The sequence below is a fragment of the Gopherus flavomarginatus genome, chromosome 11 (genome assembly GCF_025201925.1).
Source record: "Gopherus flavomarginatus isolate rGopFla2 chromosome 11, rGopFla2.mat.asm, whole genome shotgun sequence".
NCBI classification, from domain to species: domain Eukaryota; kingdom Metazoa; phylum Chordata; order Testudines; family Testudinidae; genus Gopherus; species Gopherus flavomarginatus.
In genome coordinates this window covers 26701794-26725247 of record NC_066627.1, presented here as the reverse complement: position 1 = coordinate 26725247, position 23454 = coordinate 26701794, and the positions used below count along the sequence as shown (strand labels likewise).

Here is a 23454-nt window from a genome sequence, read left to right as displayed (position 1 = left end):
CTTCTCATAAGGCCTTTGTGGAACTGGATGAGGTCTCAGTGACTCTGCTGGTTGGCACGGCTTGTATTTCAAGCAGGAAAAGCAGTTTCCTACCATGTTAGTAATGTCACGATTGATCCATGGCCAATACAGCACTTCTCGTGCTTGCAGTTTGCACTTAACAATTCATAAATGACCCTCATAGATCGTCTGTACCATTTCTTTTCGGGGGTTCATTGGAATTACAGCCTTACTGCCCTTGAAAATCATCCCATCTAGCAGAGTAAGTTCATGTCTGCAGTTGCAATAGTCTCTTATGCTTGGACAGCAACTCCTTATTTTTTCAGGCCACCCTCTATCACTTCTTTTAATAGCCCCAATGATTCATCGTTCTTGGTTTCCTCTCTTATTTGTCGTAATTTCCTGTTAGCTATGGGAACTGACTTTATAATCAGATCTACACAGATTTGCATCTCTGTCTCTAAAGTCTTCTCTGGTTTCGTGGGAGTCACTGTTCTGGAAAGTGCTTCTGCACTGAACATGAATTTACCAGGCATGTAGGTCACAATCAAATCATACTTTTGCAGCTTTATCGTCATTCTTTGAATCCTTAAGGTACAGTCATTTAGTGGTTTGCTAAATAACTCGATCAAGGGCTTATGGTCCATTTCAACTTCCACTGTCTGTCTATAAATATACTGATTGAATCTCCACAGGCAAACAATATTCCTAAAAGCTCCTTCTCAATCTGTGCATATCTGGTTTCTGCCTCAATCAGTGATTGGGATGCATATGCCGCTGGTTGCCAACAATCCTCATACGTGTGTAAAATCATGGCACCTAACCCAGACAATGAAGCATCCACTGACATTTTAATAGGCCATTCAGGTGCACAGAACTTCAACACTGGTTCTTGTATCAGTTGTTGTTTTAAACCTTCCCATGATTGCACCCCAAAATCATTCATTTTTATTCTCTAGGAGTTTTCTCAAAGCTGGTGCTTTGGTAGACAGATTAGGTATGAACTTTGCAAGATAATTAACCATTCCCAGGAACTGCCGGACAGCTTTCTTTGACTGGGAATGCGGCATCATTTCAATGGCTGAAATCTTCCTCTTATCAAGTTTTACATCTTCACTGGAAATAATATCCCCAACAAAAGTCAGTTCTGCAACACCTAAAACACATTTCTCCCTGTTTAGTTTGAGGTTTGCAGCTGTAGTTGCATCCAGGACTTCCTGAAGTCCTTTTACATTGAGTCCCAGATGATGATGTCATCCATTGAGGTTTTCAACACCATTAATATACTCATAGAACATATGTATGGTTTTGTGGTACACTTCTGGTGCTGAAGCTATGCTGAAGGGTAAATGTAAGAATATATATCTTCCAAATGGGGTATTCAATGTGCATAATTTTGAGCTTTCTTCAGTTAATTTTAGCTGCCAAAGGATGCATCCAATTTACTGAAACATAGGTGCTGTAACTAGCGGTGCTGGGAGTCCTGCTGCACCCCTTGGTTTGAAGTGGTTTCCATCATATGCAGAGTTAACAGTTTGGCTCAGTGGCTCTCAGCACCCCCCACTACACAAATTATTCTAGCCCCCTGTAGTGAACTATTGTGCATTTTCAAACTGAGCCATAATCTCTTCTCTGGTTGGTAGTTTGAAATATTCTCTTATTATAGCCTTGTTGAGGTCTCTGGGTTCTAAGCATATGCACAGCTGGCCGTTACGTTTCTCCACAATGGCTAGTGAGCTCACACATTCTGTTGGCTCCTCAATTTTTTGTATTACTTGCATTGCTTCCATCCTTGCAAGCTCAATCTTGAGTTTATCACAGAGTGCAAATGGCACTTTTCTACATAGATGGACAACTGGAGGGACCCCCTTGTTTATCCAAATTGTATGTTCACCCTGCAAGCAGCCCAACTCTTGAAACAGATGGTGATATTCCCGAAAGAGTGCCTCCTAGGCAGGTACAGTACGATCATGTAGTGAGAGCACCCGTTTTACCAGACTGAGTTTTTCACTTCAGCCAGGCCTAAAACTGGTGTCACCTCCTTTGGAACGACAATGAACGGGAGCCTAAATGGGGTGGTTTTATGGTTAATGCTAGCAATGCACCTCCCCTTCAATGGTATATTTGTTCTAGAATAACCAGCTACTTTTTTTCTGTTGGTCCCAGTTTTGGTCTTATCTTCAGTCTCTCATAATCTTGTTCAGATGGAATGTTAACCTGAGCTCCTGTGTCCGGTTTCAGTGGAATTATTGTTCCATTCACTGACATAGGCAGTATCCAGTCCCTTTCATCAGGCTCGCTTGATTTCAGCATGTTTATGAAGAATTTCTCAACCATGTTGTCTTCAACTGAACGCTTTCTGCATTTGGTATCTGCAGCATTTTGCAAAATGACTATTTCCCCCACATTTATGACCGAGTTTCCCAAAGGCAACATGCTATTTGGGGCCATGCCGTGATCCACACCTTCCACATCACCGTTTATACCCAGTCTTCCCCCTAGCAGTGGTTTTCCTAGCAAGTAGTTCCACTTTCTGATTGGACCTGTTCTGGCTATATTCGTTTGTACTTAGTACATGGATAACCCCTTCTGGTGAAGCCAGTTCTTTAGCTTGTGCTGTCAGAGTTTCTACTGCCCTGCATACCTGGAGAGCTTTTTCTAAAGTTAAATCTCCTTCCCAGAGCAGTCTCTCTCTTAACATGTTGGTTTTAATGCCACAAATGAATGGTTGAAGATGCTGAAAGCATGAAGTGAAGTAAAATGCTGACTGAATCGGAGGAAGATTGCATGCCAAAAAGGAACGAAACCTTTGAGAGACAGAGGTTTTTTTATATGCATGCAAAAAACTGATGACACTCTAGAGCAATATGTCATGGAATTGAGAAGACTCAGACCTGTGACTTTGGTGAGTTGACAGAGTCTCTGGTCAGAGATAGAATCATTTGTTGCTCCAGGAGCAACTTGGCCCATGGACTTTGCTCATAATGTTGTGCCTATAAGAAACTACCCGGGCTGCTGGCAGCTCTTAAACACCCGATTTTACCCACAAATCAGGCAGGTCGGTGTTTGCACCCTACTCATTTGTGTGCACAATTTGCTCTGGGCACAACAATTTAATTAAGAGGCTTGGATAAAATATATAAATCTAACTGCAGGGTGCAGCCAGACTTTCTATCCCTTCTTAAATCAAGATTCCCTCCCACCGGCCCAGTGAGAATAGTCTTGGAAAATGAAAGTAGAGTAAAAAACAAACATATTGGCAAAAACAACAGTATTTTCAAATCTTCAGATTTGAGTCTTATTAAATGAACAAAGCAATAAGAAGTGAAAGGCCTGGGAGATGTTAGCCTTCAATAAGACATTGCTTTTAAAAGGGATTTTGGGGGAGGATGGGCATTCTGCATATCCTCAATGTCTGTTCCCAACTCTGGGAGAACAGTCCATAAACAAGTAAGTGCCAAATGTGTTTGTGTTAGGTGACCAGGGTAAAATACTCTTTGATTAAAGGAACGTAAAGAGATCTTCTGTAACCTTTTAAATCAGATTATACCTGACGGAGGGCTCATCATACACTAAAGTTAATACCTCAGAAACTTTGCCCAATTGATTTGTATGTGAATTAGTGGGGGGGCCTCTGTTTCTGGATGGGTTTCAGAATCCTTTGTATGTTCATCCTTCAGGCAAGATACTAACCTGAAAATGCTTTCTGGGCATCCCCAGCACGGGTGAGAGAGCCCTTGGCACTTTGCACGCATGCTCTTGCTCTCTGTGATGGTAGTGCCACTGAGAGCTTGCAGCAATCCTTGGCACATCCCGCAATGACCCAGCTGCAGAGTGTCCAACCCAGATTGTTGCTCTTGGTTGGATCAGTTTAGGAGAGCGATTGAATGACTGATTCCAGATTAATCGTGTTTGGCTTGGCAGCGACGTTAGAAGCATAACTCCAGCCTCTTGCTTTGCAATTCAGACACGGCAGGGAGGATGGGCTCTGCATGAGCCATTTGCTGCCGGGCTAGGAACTCTCCAAGCAAACAAACCAGGAGCAGGTGGCATGTGGCACTGTCAGCTTTAGTGGGCTTGATCCCCAGCTCCCGGCTGCCCTCCAGATGAGATCCTGAAGGTCTCCCCTCCTCACACTCCCTGGAGATAGCTCCTGCAGCACTAGCCTCCAGATGATTTATAACCAATGGAGGGATAGTGGGGCAGGGTAGCTAGGGAGAGAAACCTGAATACTCAGAGCACATGTGTTGGGTGAAATTCCCCTCATCTCCTTCAATCCCCCCTTCAGGCGCTGCAAAGGAGACACGTCGCAAGGTCCTAGGCTCACAGCCATGTAATCCTCAAAGTCCCTGGGAGTACCAGAGCCCCAAGGGCTGCAGCGTCACTACCATGAGCGGTAATGATGGGAACCACCAGAGTACCAACCTAACGTATTTTTGCCATGAAGAAAACTAGATGTTTTGCTTTTCCATAGACCAGATGTAGCACAGACAGCAGCAGTGCAAGCTTCCCCTCCACTGCCCGTCGGCTTTCTCTGGTACATGTGTGGCCCCCGTCACCACAGCATCTCACAATATTTAGCTAGCCACGCAACACCTCTGGCAGCCTGAGGCACAGAGAGACGAAATGACTTGCTCAAGGTCACACAGGAAGTCTGTGGGGGAGCAGGGGCTTGAACCCAGACCTCCCAAATCCTACACTAGCACGCTAACCACTGGACCACCCTTCCTCTCACTGACCTGGAAGTGGGACCTGCCTTGGCCAGAAGAAGAGTGAGGATGAAAGATAATAATGGGGCGTAGGGGGCAGTTAACCAGACCCTCCAGAACCTTGAAGATTCAGCTGGGGCTTCGGTCAAAGTTTCAGATGCAGGGGTGGGAAGGGATGGATTTTATCTGAAGTGATTCACTCATTATTAGGCCTATGGTGAAATAAAAGGCCTTCTAAGTGGTGGCCCCCCTCCCCCGCCCTCTACTTTTCTTACCTGGAAGGTCAATAATGAGCCATCCATCCTCTTCCTCCTCCTCAGAGACAAAGGGTTTGGGTTCCTCCAGGCCCTCAGGTGTGCTGCTGTCACTGAAGAAGAGGCTGGTGAGGCGTTGGAACATGGCTGGGGAATGGTTTCCAAGGTGAGCTTTGATGTGAAGAGAGAAGAAAAACCCAGCGTCGAGTGCCCGCCTCAGAGCACGGAGATGGACGTTGCTGGTGGGAGAGTTACACTTCAGAGTCCTGTCTGAGTGGACGAGTCCTTCTGAAGGGCAGGAACCCCTTCTTTCCTAGCGAAAGCTTAGCTGAGTTGAGTTATGTATAGTGCAATCATGAGGTTCTTCACTTGGCTTCAGTGCAAATGCCTGTGAAGAAAGAAGAAATTCATTCATGCCCTGTGGAAAGCCAGAGCCTCCTGCATCACAAGGGATTCAGATGAGCTGCAGGGAGGAGGGAGAGGAAACCCTGATATGGATCTCAAGGACAAGTCGCTGCAACCATTCTCTTTTTATAGGGTTCTGTGTGCTGGGGAAAGCACAGACCTCAAGGCTGGCTGCCGCAGCCCCCTTGATCTCTGACAGCATCACTTCTACCACCCAGACACCACCTGCAATGCCGAGTTCACTCAGTGTTTCCCTTCCCCTCCTCATGCCTCAGGCAATGACCTTCCTCTCACCCCCTTTTGCTTTTATTCATTTTGACTTGTTTTCCTCGAAAGCAAACCAGCTTAGCACTGGCGCTCGCACGGAGTTTGCAAAGTGCAGGCTAGGTCTCTGGCACTAAATAAGGAATAAGAGATGAGCAGATTGTATGTCAGGAGACCTAGGTTCTAGTACTCTAGTGACCTCGGCCAAGTCACTTTCCCTTGCTGTGCCTCAGTTTCCCCTCTGTAAAATGGGGATGTTGACACTTGCCCATCTGTGAAAAGTGTTGTGAGATCGAGGGGTGAAAACTATGATATTGTGCCACATATTATTATGAAAAACTAGGGATAGGCTAAGGGGCTGGACTGGACAATCACTCAAGCATTCAGATGGTCACACGGAGCACATGATGTACTCATTATTGTAGAGCCGGGTTGGAAAACACATGAGAACTGACTTTCCCAGGTTAAGTCAGTGCTGCTTCCTCTGTTCAGAAGCAGGACACCAAAAGGCTTTGAAAATGACCAGGCCACGCTCTATCTCTTTCTCCCACGGTGCAGGGCCACCCAGAGAGGGGAGGCAAATGGGGCAATTTGCCCCAGGACCCAACGAGAATATAATAATCTATAGTTTTGCAACTTTTTTTTATGGAAGGGGCTCCCGAAATTGCTTTGCCCCAGGCCCCCTGAATCCTTTGGGCAGCCCTGCCATGGTGAGCTAACTAAACAAGGATTAAGGTTTGGGGTTTACAGCTATCAGGGTGGATAATCACCCCTTGAGTCACGGGCCTCCTTGTGTCTTCCCACCGCGTGCTCCTACTTGGGTGAGAGTTGGAGGTGTTGGAGGGAGGGGGTCCAATAAATCTTCATTACAGTGGTGGAAATTAGACCCTAAGCCACGTCCTGATCTCCATCCCCCTGGCATAAAACTGAAGCCTGTTAATTTCAATGGAGTTACTCCAGATTTACCCAGCAGAATCTGGGGCAGCAGATGAAAAGCTGGAAAGGGATTCGAAAGGGTGTAACAGCATGATTGTATCGGGAAGCTGATTAGAATTTAGGTCTTAGGGTTTGATCAACAAAATTCAGCCCTTATCATGAGGAAACAGATGAGACACTAAATTTATACACTCGGAACAGGCATCTGCTGACAGGCAACTCCTGGTCTGTAAGTCTCAGCAGGCAGGATAGTTAAACTGGCTGAATGTCTCTTTTGCAGACAGAGAAGTAGCTTCACCCAAGAGAATAATAAATAACAATTACAAATAGCCATGTTCTCCCTATTTTTCACTGAAATGTGTTGAGTCAGTCCACTAGTTCTCTCCAGCTCTAATAAAAACATAGACCTCAAAGCACTTTGCAAAGCTGTGTATCATCATCCCCATTTCACAGCTGAGGAAACTGAGGCACAGAGCAGCTAAGTGACAAAAGTGAGACCAGACTTCCCAATTCCCAGTCCATTGCTCTCTCCACTGGGCAAGGCTGCCAACCAGGAGCTAACCACCTCTACCAATGGCTGTGCTAAGGGCCCTGTGGTTGGATAGGGTGGGTTTTCATTTAATATTTATCTACTCTGGGAACAATGAGTAATGAAAGATTGCAGGAGAAGTGCTTCATTACTCCATGCCCTCAGAGCAGCCCTTTCCCTGCTGGAGTGCAGAAGAGATGACATAGCCACTTATATGACCACCCTCTTGCCCAGATTTTGCAGGCTCGTATAAATTGGACCCACATCCAAGCCACCCTGGGTTTGGAAAGAAAATGAACCGAAGGGGTTTTGCAGAATCAAAAGCACACGCGTGCTGGCCCATCTCCATTGCATTTGCTTTCATACCTCAGGCAGGAAGGAACATTCAACAACCAGGGGGAGAGGGGTTGATGGGCCAAGGAGCTGGGGGGGAAGGGGAAGACTGAATACAGGCTGGCAGGGCTGAGAGAGAAGCTGAGGTGGGAGGGAGACTAGGACTGGGAGTCAGTCGAGAAGGCTGGGCAAGGAAACCAGGACTGAGAGCTGGGGAGATCAAAGAGAGAGGAGCTTGAGTTGGGAGTATAGACTGAGTCTGGATAATGATCCAGAGGAAGGAGTCAGATTGCCTGGCAAGGAGACTAGGACTGAGGAACCGGTGGGGTGGAGGAAGGAGATGAGACAGATCTGCTGATGAGCTGGGGCACAGGGAGAGAAATGGGAGTGGCTGGGCAAAGAGGCTGGGAGGAGGCACACTGAGATTGGATGATGAGCCTGGTGAGGAGACTGGGACCAGGACCCAGGGGAGGTGGGAGAGAGACTGGAGGCCCGAGGAGGGGAAGAGCTAGATTGGACAAGGAACCAAGAAGGAAGGAACTGGGGGCAAGAAGTCAGGGAGGTAGGTGGGAATGAGAATGGTTGGGCAAAGAGCCTGGGCTTGGGGGCAGGGACTGGGAGGGAGAGTCCAGAGGGGTGGGACTAGAACATGCTGGACAAGACCAGGACTGAGATGAAAAATCTGAGGAGTGGAAACTGGGACTGGAAAAGAGAGTGGAACAAGGAGCCTTGGGTGAGAAGACACAAGACAGGGACTGGTAGGAGGGGATAGGGTAGAAGGGCTCAAGCTTCGGGGAGGGTACAAACAGACAGAAGTGGTCTGTACCCACTAGAGCACACTCCCCTCCAAAGCCTGGGCTGGAACCCAAGAACTGAGTCTCACTCCTTCCTCTGCTGACAGCAAATATCTGTGAAAGCCCCTAGCAAAGTGTCCTTTCCCCCCTCTAGTGCTAGTCCATATGAAGGATAACAACCTACTACTGCTATCATTTGCTCAAGTGGCAGAGGTCTGTGTGGTGAATCTAAAGGTTCCAATGTGATGCCACAAGGTGGACTTTCTGATTTTTCAGTTTGCTTTTTCGAACACCTAGGAAATGACATACACAGACTCACATACAAAGTAGTTAAAAGAATATTATTAAGGCTGCAAAGTCAAGTACTCAGAAGTCAGGGTGGCTGGCCCTTTAAAAGGCAATGGGTCTCATCCCCACCTGTAACACTGCCAACTCTCTTCCCCAGGTGGGGAAAATTAACCAAGTCATGTGACCTGTGGGTCACCACACCGGATCAGGCCTCTGGTGGATAAGGAAGAGGCCTGGGCTAGCAGATGGCTATAGAGAGTAAGAACGTTTCTGTGGATGATAAGGAGTTGCTGCTGGTGAGCAGGAACACAGACCCTTGGGAAGAAGAGGCTCTGCCTAGCTAGATACTGGGTGAGGACTCTTCATTTTGAGCTTATTTTGTGTTTGTGAGTCTTTGCTACTTGTGTAGGGCCAGGGAGAGCTGGATTAGAGGAAGATAGAGAGGTCAGCTGGAAGAAGCTGACCAGAAGCGGAGCACAGCCCCTGGTGGAGGGATGTGGGCTCCCTTGACTGGGAAAGGATCCCAGGAGGGAAATGCTCCCTTTTTTTGATACCTGTGGCCTGTGTGGAGTATTTGAGGAGGTCTGAGTGAAGGGAAACTAAGGCAGGGGACTTGCAGCGCCTTCCCAGGCTATGAAGGGTGATTGGGTGACAGGAAATGCATAGGCAATGCCTGGCATTTCCTAGTTACTACAATCTTGGCTATGCAACTTTAATAATTCTCTTGTAATGCGGTTTTGTGTGTGTAATTAGAATTCTGTACAGTAGTGCAGTAAGAAGAAAGTAACCCAACAAAAAGCACAGGGGCTAGTTTGCTACAATGATGTTATGATCCAGTTCTGCGATGACCTTGGTGTGTAATACAAACCTTGTGATACATGTTCTTCCCAAATCAATAGCCTGTCTAGCAGAGTAGAGCAGAGACTTAGCTATGCTCTAAACAACTGAGAAGAGATCTGGGTCCTCTGGCAGTGTAAAGGGCCAGTTAATGTGTCCCAGGTGTCTGGGCAAGAACTCCCCCAGCACTGGCCTGCCATAAGCAGCCCCATTATGCCCCTGTTCCAAGCCCTGGGATATTGTCTATTATGGTAGTGCCTCAAGACCAGCCATGGTCAATGCCCCATTGTACTAGGACATTGTAGTAGTCCCGTCCTTGCCCCAAGCAGCTTATCATTTAAATAAACAAGATGAAGGGGAAAGGGTCAAATGCACAAGCGGAGAGAAGTGAGTGATGGTTTGTGAATTTCCTGATAGTACCACAAGTTCTATCCTGGCGGTTTGGTATTTTGCATCGGATGGTTTTAGGAGACAAACTGAATGGAAAGACAAGAGAAGGTGAGAGAACAGCTGAGGAAAGGGACTCTGCCAGGCCTGTAATGCTCCGGGGACTCTGGGATGTACTGTAGTCTATAGGCAGCTCAATGATTGTGGTGAATTAAACAGCTGGGGTGGCTCTCATCTATATCAGGGGTCATTTGAATCCTTTGAACACCACAGAGTTCAGAGGGTGCAAAGATGACTTAATGCCACCATTCCCTCACCTCTTCCCCATGGCTGCATCTCCTGGGAGCACCGCCCAGAACTGGCTAATTCAGAACAACCTCTGACCACTCCATTACGTTAACAGGGAGAGAAGGTCAAATAAAATATTTGTCCGAAAGCTCAAATAAACAGAGTTACACTCCAGTGCTGAATACTTGAGTTTGTCTATCTCTTTCTACATTTGGGAGGAAGCGTTGTCTCGTGATGAGAGCATAGTGTTCTGAGCCAGGAAATCATTGTTGAGTTCCTGCCTCTAGCTCTGGGCAGGGCATTTCACCATGTTACAGTTTGTTACCATCCCAATTTTACTGATGGGGGGAAACTAATTCTCTAACTTGGAGCGGGACTGGTGGGGGCGGGGTTGAACTTCATTATTGTCTATAAAGATCTTGAAGACCTACATAATGGTGGTGTGACCTATTAATGGAAAAATATATTCAGATGAGACAAAAAAAACCAGGGATTAAAACCACATCAAGGGCTAGATTTGGGGAAATTGAATTTGCATGCACAAGACACAGTACTGCATGCAGTTCCCTGCTTTGCATGCAAATGTTTGTGCAAGTGAGGATTCTAGTTTGAGAGGGTGGCTGTCATAGGGTGAGTTGCGCCTCAAAGGGAGTTGGGCCTCTTGTGTCTGGTTTTCACTGAATCCTGCATAGGAGTGGGGTCCTATGTGGCTGGGTCTGATGATTGAGCTGGATGCAGTTCTTGCTATTTAAGATGCTGCCTGGTCTATCTCTCTCCCTCCCCACACCCCCCAATGGGGAGAGACCTGAGAGCAGAACATAAGGGGCTTAGCCAGGAAGGGTCTGGGGCAGACTTAGGGAAGTGTGGTGGGAAGAAGACCTGAAGTAAAGGCTAAAGAGGTCCCACCTGAGCAGTGTGGGAAGCAGGCCTGAGGGGACTGTGATGGGGATGGAAGACCTTGAAGTAGATGGTTGTTCACTTATTTAGGGCCTTAGAGATGAAGCCTGGGGTAGAGGGGGGACCAGACTCTCCTACACCTTCAGTTGTGCCTCCTGGAGGGGTGAGTAGACAATGCTGGCCAAGGGTGGTGGACTGACTACAGGCCTAGGGACTGGCTGTGAGGGACCCCTGCCTGAAGAGTGACTTGTTGGAGGTTCTCATCCAGGGGAGAGGGCTAGAAGGACTCTTGAGCTCTGAAGCAGGAATGGTGGCCCAGCCCTGAGGTATGGGGAGTCCTTGCATTGAGGGGCCAAGGACCAAACCAGTGGCACTCAGGCAATGGTTATTTGGATGTGAAGAGGGCCAGACAGACCACTGAGGCCATGACAGCAAGTGACAGAACTTGTATCTGTGTCTTCTGTGGACTCCCAGTTCCTCCTGTCCCTGAGAAGGGGAGCTTATGAAGTAACCGGATATCCGAGTGCACCAACCCACCCATTCTGCCGAGGGAGATGGTGGACCTGAAGGGAAGTGGGGACTGGAAGCAGGTGAAGGTGAAGCACTGGCCCTTATCCCTTCTGAGGCAGAGTGACCTGAAAGCTGCTAACACTAAGGTCTGGGGGACAGAAGTGGTAGCTGGTTTGTGTAACCAGCCAGCCTCCAACAGCTTTGTGTAACACGCTGGCCTGACCATGTCCCTGTCCCTTGCTAGTGTCTTGCCTCAGAGCTTGTTACTTGCAGCCTTCCCTGCCTGCGAAGGAGCTCCTCAGAGCCTCTTCCTGAGCACGTGCAGCCCGAGCTGGGGCTGCAAGAGTAACGGCAGCAGCTCAGCGCTTCTCTCATTCCTCACTTGCGAGCTCTCCTGGATCACTAAATCCCAGGTGAGCTGTCACTTCACCTGAGCAACCCCCACTATAGCTGCATTGCCTCTCCTCTTAAGCAGCCTGACCCAAAGACCACTGAGAGACTTCCATTGACCTTCATGGGCTCTGGATCAGGTCCATAATGAAGTTCAGTGAATAGGGACTCTCCTACAAGCTCGCTTTCTAGTTCAAGTGGTAGGGGCTGGAGCATGTGGTGCTAAGGTTCTGTATTTAAGGCTCATCAACAAAGGCATATCTGTGGCCATGGCTTGTTATAGTTGTATATTTATGGCTTTTTTTTAATGGTACTGACCTGGACTAAGCTATTGCAGGGTGCAGTGCTTTCTTAGAGCTGGGTTGTTAGCACACTTGAAACCACCTAGCATGCAGTAAGGCCCTGGGTAGTCTGAGATGAGCTAGATGCACCAAGATCCCAGGGTTCTGCAATGCCCTGGTGCAGCAGGCTGGAAACTCTGCAGCACTTAATCTAAATACTTACAAACAGAGGCTTAATGAACTAAGCATGGAAACTAATAAGGCAGGACCTCTTGTGTTAGTAAATGCAATTTGTTTTAGAATAGCCTCATCTCCCTAGATTTTTATTATTATTATATTTTAATGTTGTGGATATATCTTTTTTTTTTTTTTTTTTTTTTTTTTTTTTTTTTTTTTTTTTTTTACAATGACTTCTAGGGCATTGTGGTGAATCTTGCTGGCTGGCTGTAGGCTCAAAGATAATACTGCACCAGTTACGCTCAGTTCATGCTTTCAAGGCTTTCCTCTCAATTATGAGGGCTAGGAATATAACATAGCTGAGATCCTGAAGCACAGCTCTCTGGCAAATGCTACGGCCACAGAACCTCAGGCCGAGGCCCAGGTATAGAACCATGTGTGTACACTTCTCCCAGGTACAGTAAATCAAGTACCATAGGGTACAGCAGACTACCTGACCAGTGATATCCCTGTTAGGGATCCTTTAAATAGAACTTACGGCAATCATGTACATAGTGCTCCATGTGGCTGCTTCGCCCAAGCACCTGTGTAATGGGTCTGGCATATGAGCTATTCTCTGAAGCTCTTGCAGGCCTCCCCATAGCTGCACTCAGTAGCCTTTTCTTTGCTGGGAAAGTCACCTATTAACCATATTCAGCTATACCCATGGTCAAGTGCCCAGAATCCAGCTCATTCCAGGAATCCATACTCCTGGACCTTGGGCACTGTAATTGGATGCTACTGAGCTAGGAGGTGTTTCAGTAAGGGTCATCTGTTTTTTTCTCTTGTATTCTGCAGAAAGTGATCAGTCCACTTAGCAAGATGCAGGAAGGGTGTTCTGAGATTGATCTGCTTCAAGCCTTGAAATGAAGTGGGGCAGATCCTGGGCCTGGCTGAGACCTTGTTCAATCTCCAGGAAAACTTAACACAGTCTAAAGGCTGCTCTAAATTATGCAAGTGGGGCTAGTCCCCTGGGGACGACTGCGCTGACTGGGGAATTGCTGGAGTGTGAGATTCTCTGGCCACACCAGCACACTAATCTATGCTTGGGTTCAGGAATGGGTGGCTGCATCAGCTTTATACCACCAGGGACTCCCATAAGTCAAGGGAAGGGATGCAGATGATACAAAACTATTCAAGATAGTTAAGTCCCAGGCAGACTGTGAAGAGCTACAAAAGGATCTCTCAAAACTGGGTGACTGGGCAACAAAATAGCAGATGAAATTCAATATTGATAAATGCAAAGTAATGCACATGGGAAAACATAATCCCAACTCTACATATAAAATGATGGGTTCTAAATTGGCTGTTACCACTCAGGAAAGAGATCTTGGAATCATTGAGTGGATGTTTTCAGAGAACTATCCACAATGTGCAGTGGCAGTCAAAAAAGCAAACAGAATGTTGGGCATCATTAAAGGGATAGATAATAAGACTGAAAATATCATATTGCCTCTATATAAATCCATGGGGGCAACCACATATGCACACAGTATTCAAGATGTGGGCGTACATCTTAAAAAAAAGATGTATTGAAATTAGAAAAGGTCCAGAAAAGGGCAACAAAATGATTAGGGATATGGAATGGCTGCTGTATGAAGAGATATTAATAAAACTGGGACTTTTCAGCTTGGAAAAGAGACAACTAAGGGGGAATATGATAGAGGTCTATAAAATCATGACCGAAAGAAAGTAAATAAGGAAGTGTTATTTACTCCTTCTCATAATGCAAGAACTAGGGGTCACCAAATGAAATTAATAGGCAGCAGGTTTAAAACAACAAAAAGGAAGTATTTTTTTTTCCACACAAGGCACAGTCAACCTGTGGAACTCCTTGCCAGAGGATGTTGTGAAGGCCAAGACTATAATAGGGTTCAAAAAAGATCTAGGTAAGTTCGTGGTGGATAGGTCCATCAATGGAGAGCCAGGATGGGCAGGGATGGTGTTCCTAGCCTCTGTTTGCCAGAAGCTGGGAATGGGCAACAGGGCATGGATCACTTGATTGCCTGTTCTGTTCATTCCCTCTAGGGCACCTGGTATTGGCCACTGTCAGAAGACATGATACTGGGCTAGATGGACCTTTGGTCTGACCTAGTGTGGTTGTTCTTATGAAGGCCCTGCTGTCTGGTTAGGGCCACTTTCCATCCCCTCTGTGTGCCCAGTGAGGATGGAGCCATGGGCCAGGATTTAGCCCTCTGCACTCTGCTTCCTCTTATCTGCTGCAAAGGCCTGCTGTGCCCTGGTAGTACCAATCTCCAGTGCAGATGTAATTGCTCTGGGGGAGCCAGTTACAATATGGTTTCTCTGGTTATGACATGGTTCCACTTTAGAGTATAGATTGGCCCTTAACTCTGCCCTGACCCCTGCCATAGGCTCTGGGCTACATTCCTGAAGGCTAAGGTCTGGCATCCTTCTTTGTGGGCCTTTTGTCTATAAATTCATTGAGGGTATAAAGCCACCTGACTCTTTGCTGGTGGAGCATGTTTTGTGTCAACACACATGATGACATTCAGCCTTCTGTAAATTTAGGGCTTTAAACCTCATCCTATTTAATAATATGATGGACAGCTCACACTTCACACAGTGGAAAAGAAAACACTGCAGAGGCACAATATAGTCATATGAACCACCTGAACTGCTGACCATGGAGCACTTGATCCCTGGTGCTGCAGTAAAGCTGAACTTTTTTTGCATTCAACTATTTTAAAAAAGCATTCAGGAAGCTTTCCATTCATTGGCTATGAATGTCCTTCAGGTCTGGTCTCAAGATAGGGGCACTGCTTAAGCACAGTCTAGTTAACTAGCACAACAGAGCACTTGAATGACTTGCTCTGTTGTTTATGAAAGGCTAGAGAACACCATGTAACTGGCAGCATCAAAGCTAATCAATCTGGTGTGTAAACACCTTGATGGGAACTGCTATGCTGACAACGTGGAGAGGACACAAGAGATGGGTGAAAGTCAGCTTTCAATTAAAAAAAAGTTGTGCGTGCAGTCTTACAGAATTTGATAAGCGGGGGTTGTAGAGCTAGGGAAGAGGGAGGGTCACATCACTCTGGTAACAATGCCATTCTCCCTATAAGAAGAGGGCCATTTGCTCTCCTCTGCAGAGCTGCTGGTACCTCCAGCCATCACCTGCCTTATTCTACATGTTTGGTCTACCTTAGTTCCTGATCTCCATACACATGCAATCAAGCTGTCCCTGTTACAGTTCCTGTAGCAGCCTTCTCTGCACATTACAAACCATTACAGCGTCTCATTTAAATTGTGGAGTCCCTCCATGTACTGAGAGGAGGAGAATCCATAGAACATTCCTCGCATGGAGCTCTAGCCAGAATAGGCCTACTGACATTTACAGGATTACTCTCATGAGCTCATGCTGCAGGATCAGCCCCAGTATTAGCACGCTCTGAGTTTACTCTTTGCACACGGACCGTGCAGCCCTTCAGAAGTGTGCATCTATCAATCCTATAAAAGGGGATTGTGAGGCCTAGACAGAAAGTACCAACCCAGCTTCGTACAGGGACTTAGTGCTAGAGAACCCAGCTCTCATTCCCAGGCCAATGGAAGAACCACGATCCCACTCTGGCAGAAATAGATTAATACTTGACCCAGATGTCCCTGAATGGGTGTTTTCCTGGCTTTCTCGATCACTGGTGGCTGATCCCACAAACTCTTGCTGCCTTTGTAGGGTTTCCATGGAACAATGGCAAGATTCAGTCCTAAGAGAACCACTTTCTCATTTACAGTGAGCCATCTCCTGCCTCTTAAACCCTTCAGGCCAGTGTCTGCTGGTGCTTTATATGAACGTGAGTGGTCATAATGGATGCCCAGAGAGTGCAGCACTGTGAGGGAAGCAATCATAACAACAACACACAGAGGCACATGGTATCAGTAGGTGAACTGGGCAGGGGCTCCAGGGAGAGCAGATGAAGAATGGTTCAGCAGTTAACACATTGGTCCATGAGTCAGCGGAGCTGGGTTCTGTGCAACCTGGGGCAAGTCACTTAGTGCTGAGTCCTCCAAAGGGGGTGAGACTCTGGGGGAGCAGCTCAGCTGTTGGGTGTTAAGACACTTTTGGCCTGATTTGCAGAGGTTCTCAGCACCTTTAGCTCCCACTGACTTCAAGCAGAGTTATGGGTGCTCCATAGCTCTGCAAACCACCTCCAAGGGGCACAGGCTGAGCACTCAGGAACTCAGGTGCCCCAAATCAATGGCCACTTCTGAATATATTGGCATTCCATCCCCCCCACGTATCCCCATCTGTAAAAGGGGGGGAGAAGTGACCTCCCTCTCAAGGGTGAAACCTGCCCCAGAGCAGGCCTCAGCATGGGGCAGGGGGCTCGTATGGGCCCACTGCCCTGGGGTGAATCCTCCCCAGCCCCCCATGTCTGAAGCTGGATGTCACCAGAGAGCTGCAGAGCATTGTTCTGGATCAGAAGTGACTGAGTTGTTGACGGCTCAGATCAGCAATGAGGGGGCTAGGAGGAAAGGATGTTGGTGAGTGAAATGACTCTCTTCCCTGTGCCTGAGTCTCTTTAAAACCTGCTCAATCCCAGCCTTTGACAACTGCTTGCAACAAGCCCAGCTGGGCTCTTATTAAGGGCAGTGAAGGATTTTAAGCCCCTAGTCCAGTCAGCAACTCTCTCTTGACACCATCACTTACTGACCCTGGAAAAGGCGATGGAGGGAGGAGCTGTGTTCATGCCATGGTGTGAACTGAGCTGCAAGCAGCAAACATGGACAACGCAGTTGGCACCTGTCTGGAGCACAGAGCTCCCCTGAAGGGTATAGGAAGGGTTGGAATGAGATTTGTGGTTCACACTATACGGAGGCCTTGGCTTTCCACTTCCCAAGCAGAGTGGGCTGCAGCTAAACATGGCTCTCCCAGAGACTGGGAGAAAGGGGAAGCCATTTCCACGAGAGGCAAGGAACTGACACATTCTGACCTGATGCAGAGGACAGAGGCTGGGCTCGTGGTGCGCTCCTCTGGATTTCAGAGCTGGCACATAACCAGCCCTTGAAAGGGAACATGCCAAGCTGCTCAGGCTGGAAATAAGACCAACCGGTTGCATTTTGACTTGTGTGGCCTCTACTCTTGTAAGTGGACTAGACTGACGCTGGACACCTATGAATCCAGCTTGTTCGTAAGACGGGCTCCTTCCAGCCAGAGTGGTGGAGAAATCCAGCACCCTTTGCCTGTTCTTACAGGGTCTCCTTGTTAGTGGTTCTGCAGTGGGCATGTGGGAGAGTGTGTCTAGAACACCGCCTCTGATTACACCCCGGTGCTCTCACACTGACCCCACAAAGTCAATGGGCAAAGGGTCAGGCCCCAAAAGAGACTTAACAAGGGGTCTCTCCCCTTCTTGAGAGAGGCCTGTAGCACTCCTGCTTCCAGTCAGGAGATCAGAGGGGCAGCCGCCAGCCCCATAGTGAGGCCATGGGACACAGGCAAGTCCAAGCAGCCCAGCCACGGTATTTTAGTAAGTTGCGGGTGTAGGAGGGAGGGGAAATAAAGCTTGTAAGCAGCTCCCTGGACTCTTGTTCTTGTAATGTGTGCCATTCATCCAATCTGCTACACTCCAGAGGCAGATAGCACCATACGCTGTCTGCAGTTCTCCATGCCCTGGGTCTGATGTCACATTGCTGAGTGTCTATTGAATAATTTGTTTTAAACTGAGCTTACTCTGCCCTGCGTTATACCTGCTTTCCCAGCCTTCACCCCACTTCTTCCTTCTGCTTCTACCACAGTATGTTCTTCCTGCACTATTTTCAGTAGCTAGTGTTTGGTTTTCTTTCACTCCTGTCTCTTTTCCCTCCATCCAACTTAGATGCACTTCCTCTTTCCCTGCACTTTCTCCAGGACCTCCCCTAAAAATGTCTCATTCTCTTCCCCTCAGTCTTTCCCATCTAGTCACCTCTCCTCACGCTTTCACCTTCTGCCCCTCAGCATGGTTCCACATCCACACACTCAGGGAAAGGAGCAGTGGCTTCTCAACTTCTCCTCCACGTGCAGTGGCTACAGCAGTCAGCAAAGTAAAAGAGGCCCTGCTAGAGTGGAAGGGTGGCTGCGTGGACCAAGGACACAGCCTGGAAGCATCTTGCCCACCAAGCATAGGGAAGTCTGTAGTTAGCAGATCACTGTTCTCAGATTTACTATTCCCTGTCCAGCTCCTTCATGCAGAGCTGGGTTGAGGCACAAGGCCATGTGGAGTGCCATGGAGTTAGGCAATGTCTGACTCCTGGCTAGTCCTCATGGAGGCAAAGACAAGCCTGAAAACACAACCTGAGCGTAACTGATGCAGAGCTGCCTGCTTGATTTTGCAGGAAGCCTGGAAAAAAGCTGCGAGGTGTGTCCTACCCTATGTGCCTCCACTGTGTTGATTCCAGAGGAGGTGCTCTAAGGAGAGCCTACCAATGCTGCCCCAGCAGAGAATGAGATGAGTGGTGCTGGGTTTTTTCCCTTGTTGTCACCACTCCATCCTGTCTCTGCTAGGTTGGTATTGGCCAGGGCCCTCTCACACCACACAGGCCTCTGGGTGGCTGGGGCATAAATTCTCCCTCCTTCAGGACAGATCTCAACTCCCTGAAGCCTGGGTGGTCCACGCAGACAGTGTGCCCCCAGAGGAGATGATGTGGCAACCTGCCCACCCCATCCCACCAATCCATCAGGTGGCTTGGGAGTGGGAGCCAAAACAGGGGTGTGGCCAGGGGTGTGCCTAGGATGCCAGATTGCTTTAATCTAACCCTGCCTTAGGGCTTGTTTACACATACACACTGCAGCGGCACTTGGTGATGACTCCGTCTAATGCTTCTCCCAGTGGTGTAGGTGCTCCACCTCCCTGAGTGGTGATAGCTATGTCAGTGGGTGGCGCCCACCTGGCAATGTACTGCCGCCTACATCAGGAGTTCAGTCAATATAGCTGCGTCCCTTGGGGGGTGAACGTAGTTATACCGACATAAGGCTTGGTCTGCCCTGCAGACTTTAAGTGCAGCTTGTTTCATCAGCGTCCCCCTCCTAGATGGCACTAGCATTGCAGGCAAACTAAATAAATATAGTGCTACTAAGAAGGGCAAAAGTTACAACAGGAATTTGAATCGGAGCAAACATCACTTTGTTCCCAAGAGCTGAGGTAGGGGTGTGCGTGCTCATGTCTGTGGCAGCAGGCACTTTATTAGTCTGCTCTTCAGGCAGGGCCATGTTACCTGCCTGTGCAGTGTGTAAGGTCCTGATCCCAGCAGCAATGACTGTTAATTATTAGTGAGAGTCCTATGCCTGCTAGATACTTTCAAAGCGGGTGTGAAGGAAGAGTGCTGGCTCTAGGTGGGGCAGAGCTCAAAGCGAGGCTGTGGAGAGCTCAGGGAATCAGCCCTACTGAATCTGAGGTCAGGAAGAATTTTCCCCTCCCCACCGCAAGCACAATGGTTTTCGCTTTCCTCTGGGGCACGGAGTTGGGATTGTTGGGCAGATCTACTTTCTCTGATGGAAGGAAGAGCTTTAGATATTCGCAGATCTGAGTCCTTGTATCCATTTCAAATTGCACTAAGCTAAATGGTTCCTAGTGCATGAGAGCCACTGTTGCCATGATATAGGGGCCCTCTGGGAGTTTATATTGGCTTCTGTGAACCCACTTCAATAATAAGCCCATAAATTGCTCTAATTTCTCTGCCGATCCAGCAATCTTTTTTTTTTAAAGCGTACTGCTTTAACTGGCTAGTGTATATGTGCCCTGATGATTTCTGATGGATGGAATCAGAACAGATCAGCTGTGTGTCAGAGGCCCTACACTAATAGAGAGTCGCCGGGGGGCTGTGCTTTTGGAGCAGGAGGATCTGAGGTCCCATCAACAGCAGCACTGGAAGACGTAAGTGATCATTCCTGAGTTGCCATGGTTTTGTTACAATATCTTAACGCAGGTGGCTCCCCTTTACAGCATGGCAGGTACTAGATTCCATCAGCAAGTCATCTGAATGCTCATGAACGTGTCCCCATTTGCTAAATGCACATGTTGCCAAGAGCACAAGTCAGTTGAATTTTACCATGGAACTATGTGCTGCCTTCTAGCAATACAGCACAGGAACTCTATCGTGTCTCTTTGCACGACATCTGTCATGTGAGCAAGTTGTACAGAAAGATTAGGACCAACACAGCCCAATCTGTGGCCTGATGCGACACACAGGGTTGCCAATTTAGGTTGGATGTATTCCTGGAGGCTTCATCACATGATGATCTTTCATTCCTGGAGACTGCAGGACAATCCTGTAGGACTGGCAACCCAAGTATTGGGGTGTGTGTGTGAGTGAGAGAGTCTCTCTCTCTCTCTCTCTCTCTCAGAGTCCAATTAAATTGCTCTCTAAATCTTAAGATTTATCCTTCTCATTAACCAAACAGATCAGGAGGGAAGGAGATCTAAAACAAATATATTGAAAGGCTTGGTTAAGGGTTATGGGCCAGATCCTCAGTTGGTATAAGTAGGATGAGGACTTGGTCATAAGCATTCTATAAATTGCCACAGTTTAGGTGTTTTGTTGACTATACAACAGAACGTAACTGTTGGTTGCTTAGGTTCTTTTCTGCTTATGTTGCTGGCTGTTTATCTTGATCTGCCTTCACTGTTAAACAACATAGTGTTTGTACATACTTATACATATGTCCAAATTGATCCCTGGTGCAACCATTTCAGAGGTGTTACACCTGGGTTGAATTTGGTTGATAACAAGGGACACCAGGGCCAAGCTCATTGCTGTGTCCTTAAATTACACTGCTTGTGAAAGTGGCGTAAGTTATAAGGTCACTGACAATGTTTTAGGCCTACACATGGACTTCCCTTGGCAGTTGTCCCATATTGAATTGCAGCCATAGGGTTTTGGGGTTTTTTAATTGATGTTTGCTGCAGAACAACATACAAACTTAATGTCTGGCCCATTCTGCAATCTACTGAAAAGTAACTGGCCCTGCAAGAGGAAGCGGGGAGTGGAGAGCCAGGAGGAGCCTGTAAAGAGGAGGAGTCTGGTGGTTCCCTTCCAGTTAATTTACAAGGGGCTTACTTCAGCAAAGCACTGACGCATGAGCATTGGCTTCAGCAGAACTTAAACTGTGGGCTGAAGTGTTTTGCTAAATAGGGATCGACTTAAGCATATTCTTAAAGCTAAGCATGTGCTTAAGTACATTGCTGAATCGGGGTCTAAAGTAGGAGGCAGTCTCTTTTCTTATAATTAGCTGTGATGTGAAATGCATCTAAAACAAGTCCACTGCTGGAATAAAAAATGAAATGCACTTGGATACCATGGTGAAGGGGCAATCTTATCCCGGTTTTTGTAAGAAGCAACACAGCTCTACATGGCCTCTCTGGAAACAACAGATTAGCAGCCCAAAGCATTCTGGTTTAAAGAACCCAGGAGTTTTCTGCGATCCTAGAATGGAGGAGTGTTTCAAAGCACAGACCTTCTCTTTTGTTGCTGTAAAGTCTGCACCTTGCTCACAGATTTGCCCCCCAAGATAGCAAGTTTCTTGCCTGTGTGAATTTTAGGGCTGAGTTATAAACTAGGCCATCAGAGTGTATAATGGAAATTATATATTTTTTTAAGATAAAACACTCTAGAGTCTAGACTTTAACTGATGCTCAACCTTCGTCCAAGCAGGGAAGTGGTATCCCTATTTCTCAGGTGGTAAAGGGGGGAATGAGACACAGATAAGTTGCATGTCCAAAGTTACACAGTGAGTTTGGCAATGCCTGAAACTAAAATTCTTGGCTCTCGGACCCCTGCTTTAGCCACTGTCCAAGGCTCTATATTCCTGAAGCGCTTTCCTTTACCAGCCAGGCAGCTACAATTAGGTCTAGTAGGGCCCCAAATTGCTCTTTCTTATCTGTTATCAAAGGACATGGAACAATGTCTTCACAGGTGTTTAATAATGAACAGTAGCCCAGTGCTCACCATGAGCAACCCTACAATAACAAACCTGTGTAGGCAGTCCTGGAACAATGAACCAGTCGGTGTGTCCAGTGGAAGACAGATTTCAGAAAGGGCACAAGGGTTCTTACTAATGGGAATACAGACTCTGGGCCAAATCTCCAGCTGTTGCAAATCAGTGTAGTGCCACTGACTTAAGTGGAGCTCTCCTGACTTACACCCATCTGATGAATTGGCCCCCATGGTGTTAATTGTATACTGGCTTGACAGGGGTCTAGCTAGCACAAGAAAAGGGGTTGTGTGAGGATAGTCACCAGGCCTGGCTCATAGCAATAGGGAAAATAGGGAAGCCTTTGGCTTATTCTTATGGAACCTGCCCATTCTGACACCAACTAAGCAACACCCTCAGAAATTGTTATCAATTGGTTCCCCTTTTTGGGAAGGTGGGATAGCAGTAACGTGCTACTTGTGTCTTAAAATGACAGTGTCCCACCTCACTCCCTCACCAAGTGTTTTATTCTGAACCACCAGATGCTAAAGAGAGAGCTGCACATTGTTTCCTCAGTTTGTCTGTAAAGAGGCCCTTAAAAACCCTGGCTACACACCTGGTGGAGCGGGTTCTGAGTGCTGCACCTAACTGTGGTTTTTCCAAGCTAGAGTTGAACACTTAAGTCCTCCAACTTGTGCCTTTCCCACATGGAGTCAGGGAATCCCCCTTAGTGAGTAGGTCTCCACTCCTTGCCTGAAGGACTAGAACCATCTACAACTACCCGAACCTAAAGCAAAATAAACACAGAGAGAGAAGATGGGGCACTAGTACGCCACTTCTACACACACAAAGTTTGTCTTCACTGCAGAGTAAACCTAGGAGTTGCTGCTGAGCCCTCCTCCTTCCCCACACGCCACCCTCTCACACAGATTTGGTGGTACTTTTGGCCCAGCTGGAGCTTTCACTTTGCACTGAGGACACAAACTAAATCACTCAAGTTCTGATAGTCCTCCAGAGCCTTCCCATAATTCCACTTGGGCCCAGGCAAACAGGCTAGTTATCTGACAATTCACCAGGAATTCAGCTGCTGAGCTTACTGCAATGCAAAGACTCATGGGATAAGCTCCCAGGCAGGCCCATTGAGAGAAAGCTGGGACCCACTTCCCCCACTGCACTTTATTTACAGACTTAGATGTTTTGGGGGGTGACTTAGCTTGAGGCCCTAGTACAGTGGT

The 23454-nt window shown here is 47.4% G+C and overlaps 1 protein-coding gene across 2 annotated transcripts in view; it reads right to left on the bottom strand.

The window, feature by feature from the left end:
* The window catches only part of TP53INP2 (tumor protein p53 inducible nuclear protein 2), a 46826-nt gene that overhangs the window by 13059 nt on the left and 10313 nt on the right, over nt 1–23454 (bottom strand). For both annotated transcript variants that reach the window (XM_050917476.1, XM_050917477.1), the window contains exon 2: nt 4985–5351. In XM_050917476.1, the coding sequence (XP_050773433.1) occupies nt 4985–5108 (124 nt within the window). In that variant the 5' untranslated portion in view covers nt 5109–5351. The remainder of the gene's footprint in view (nt 1–4984; nt 5352–23454) is intronic.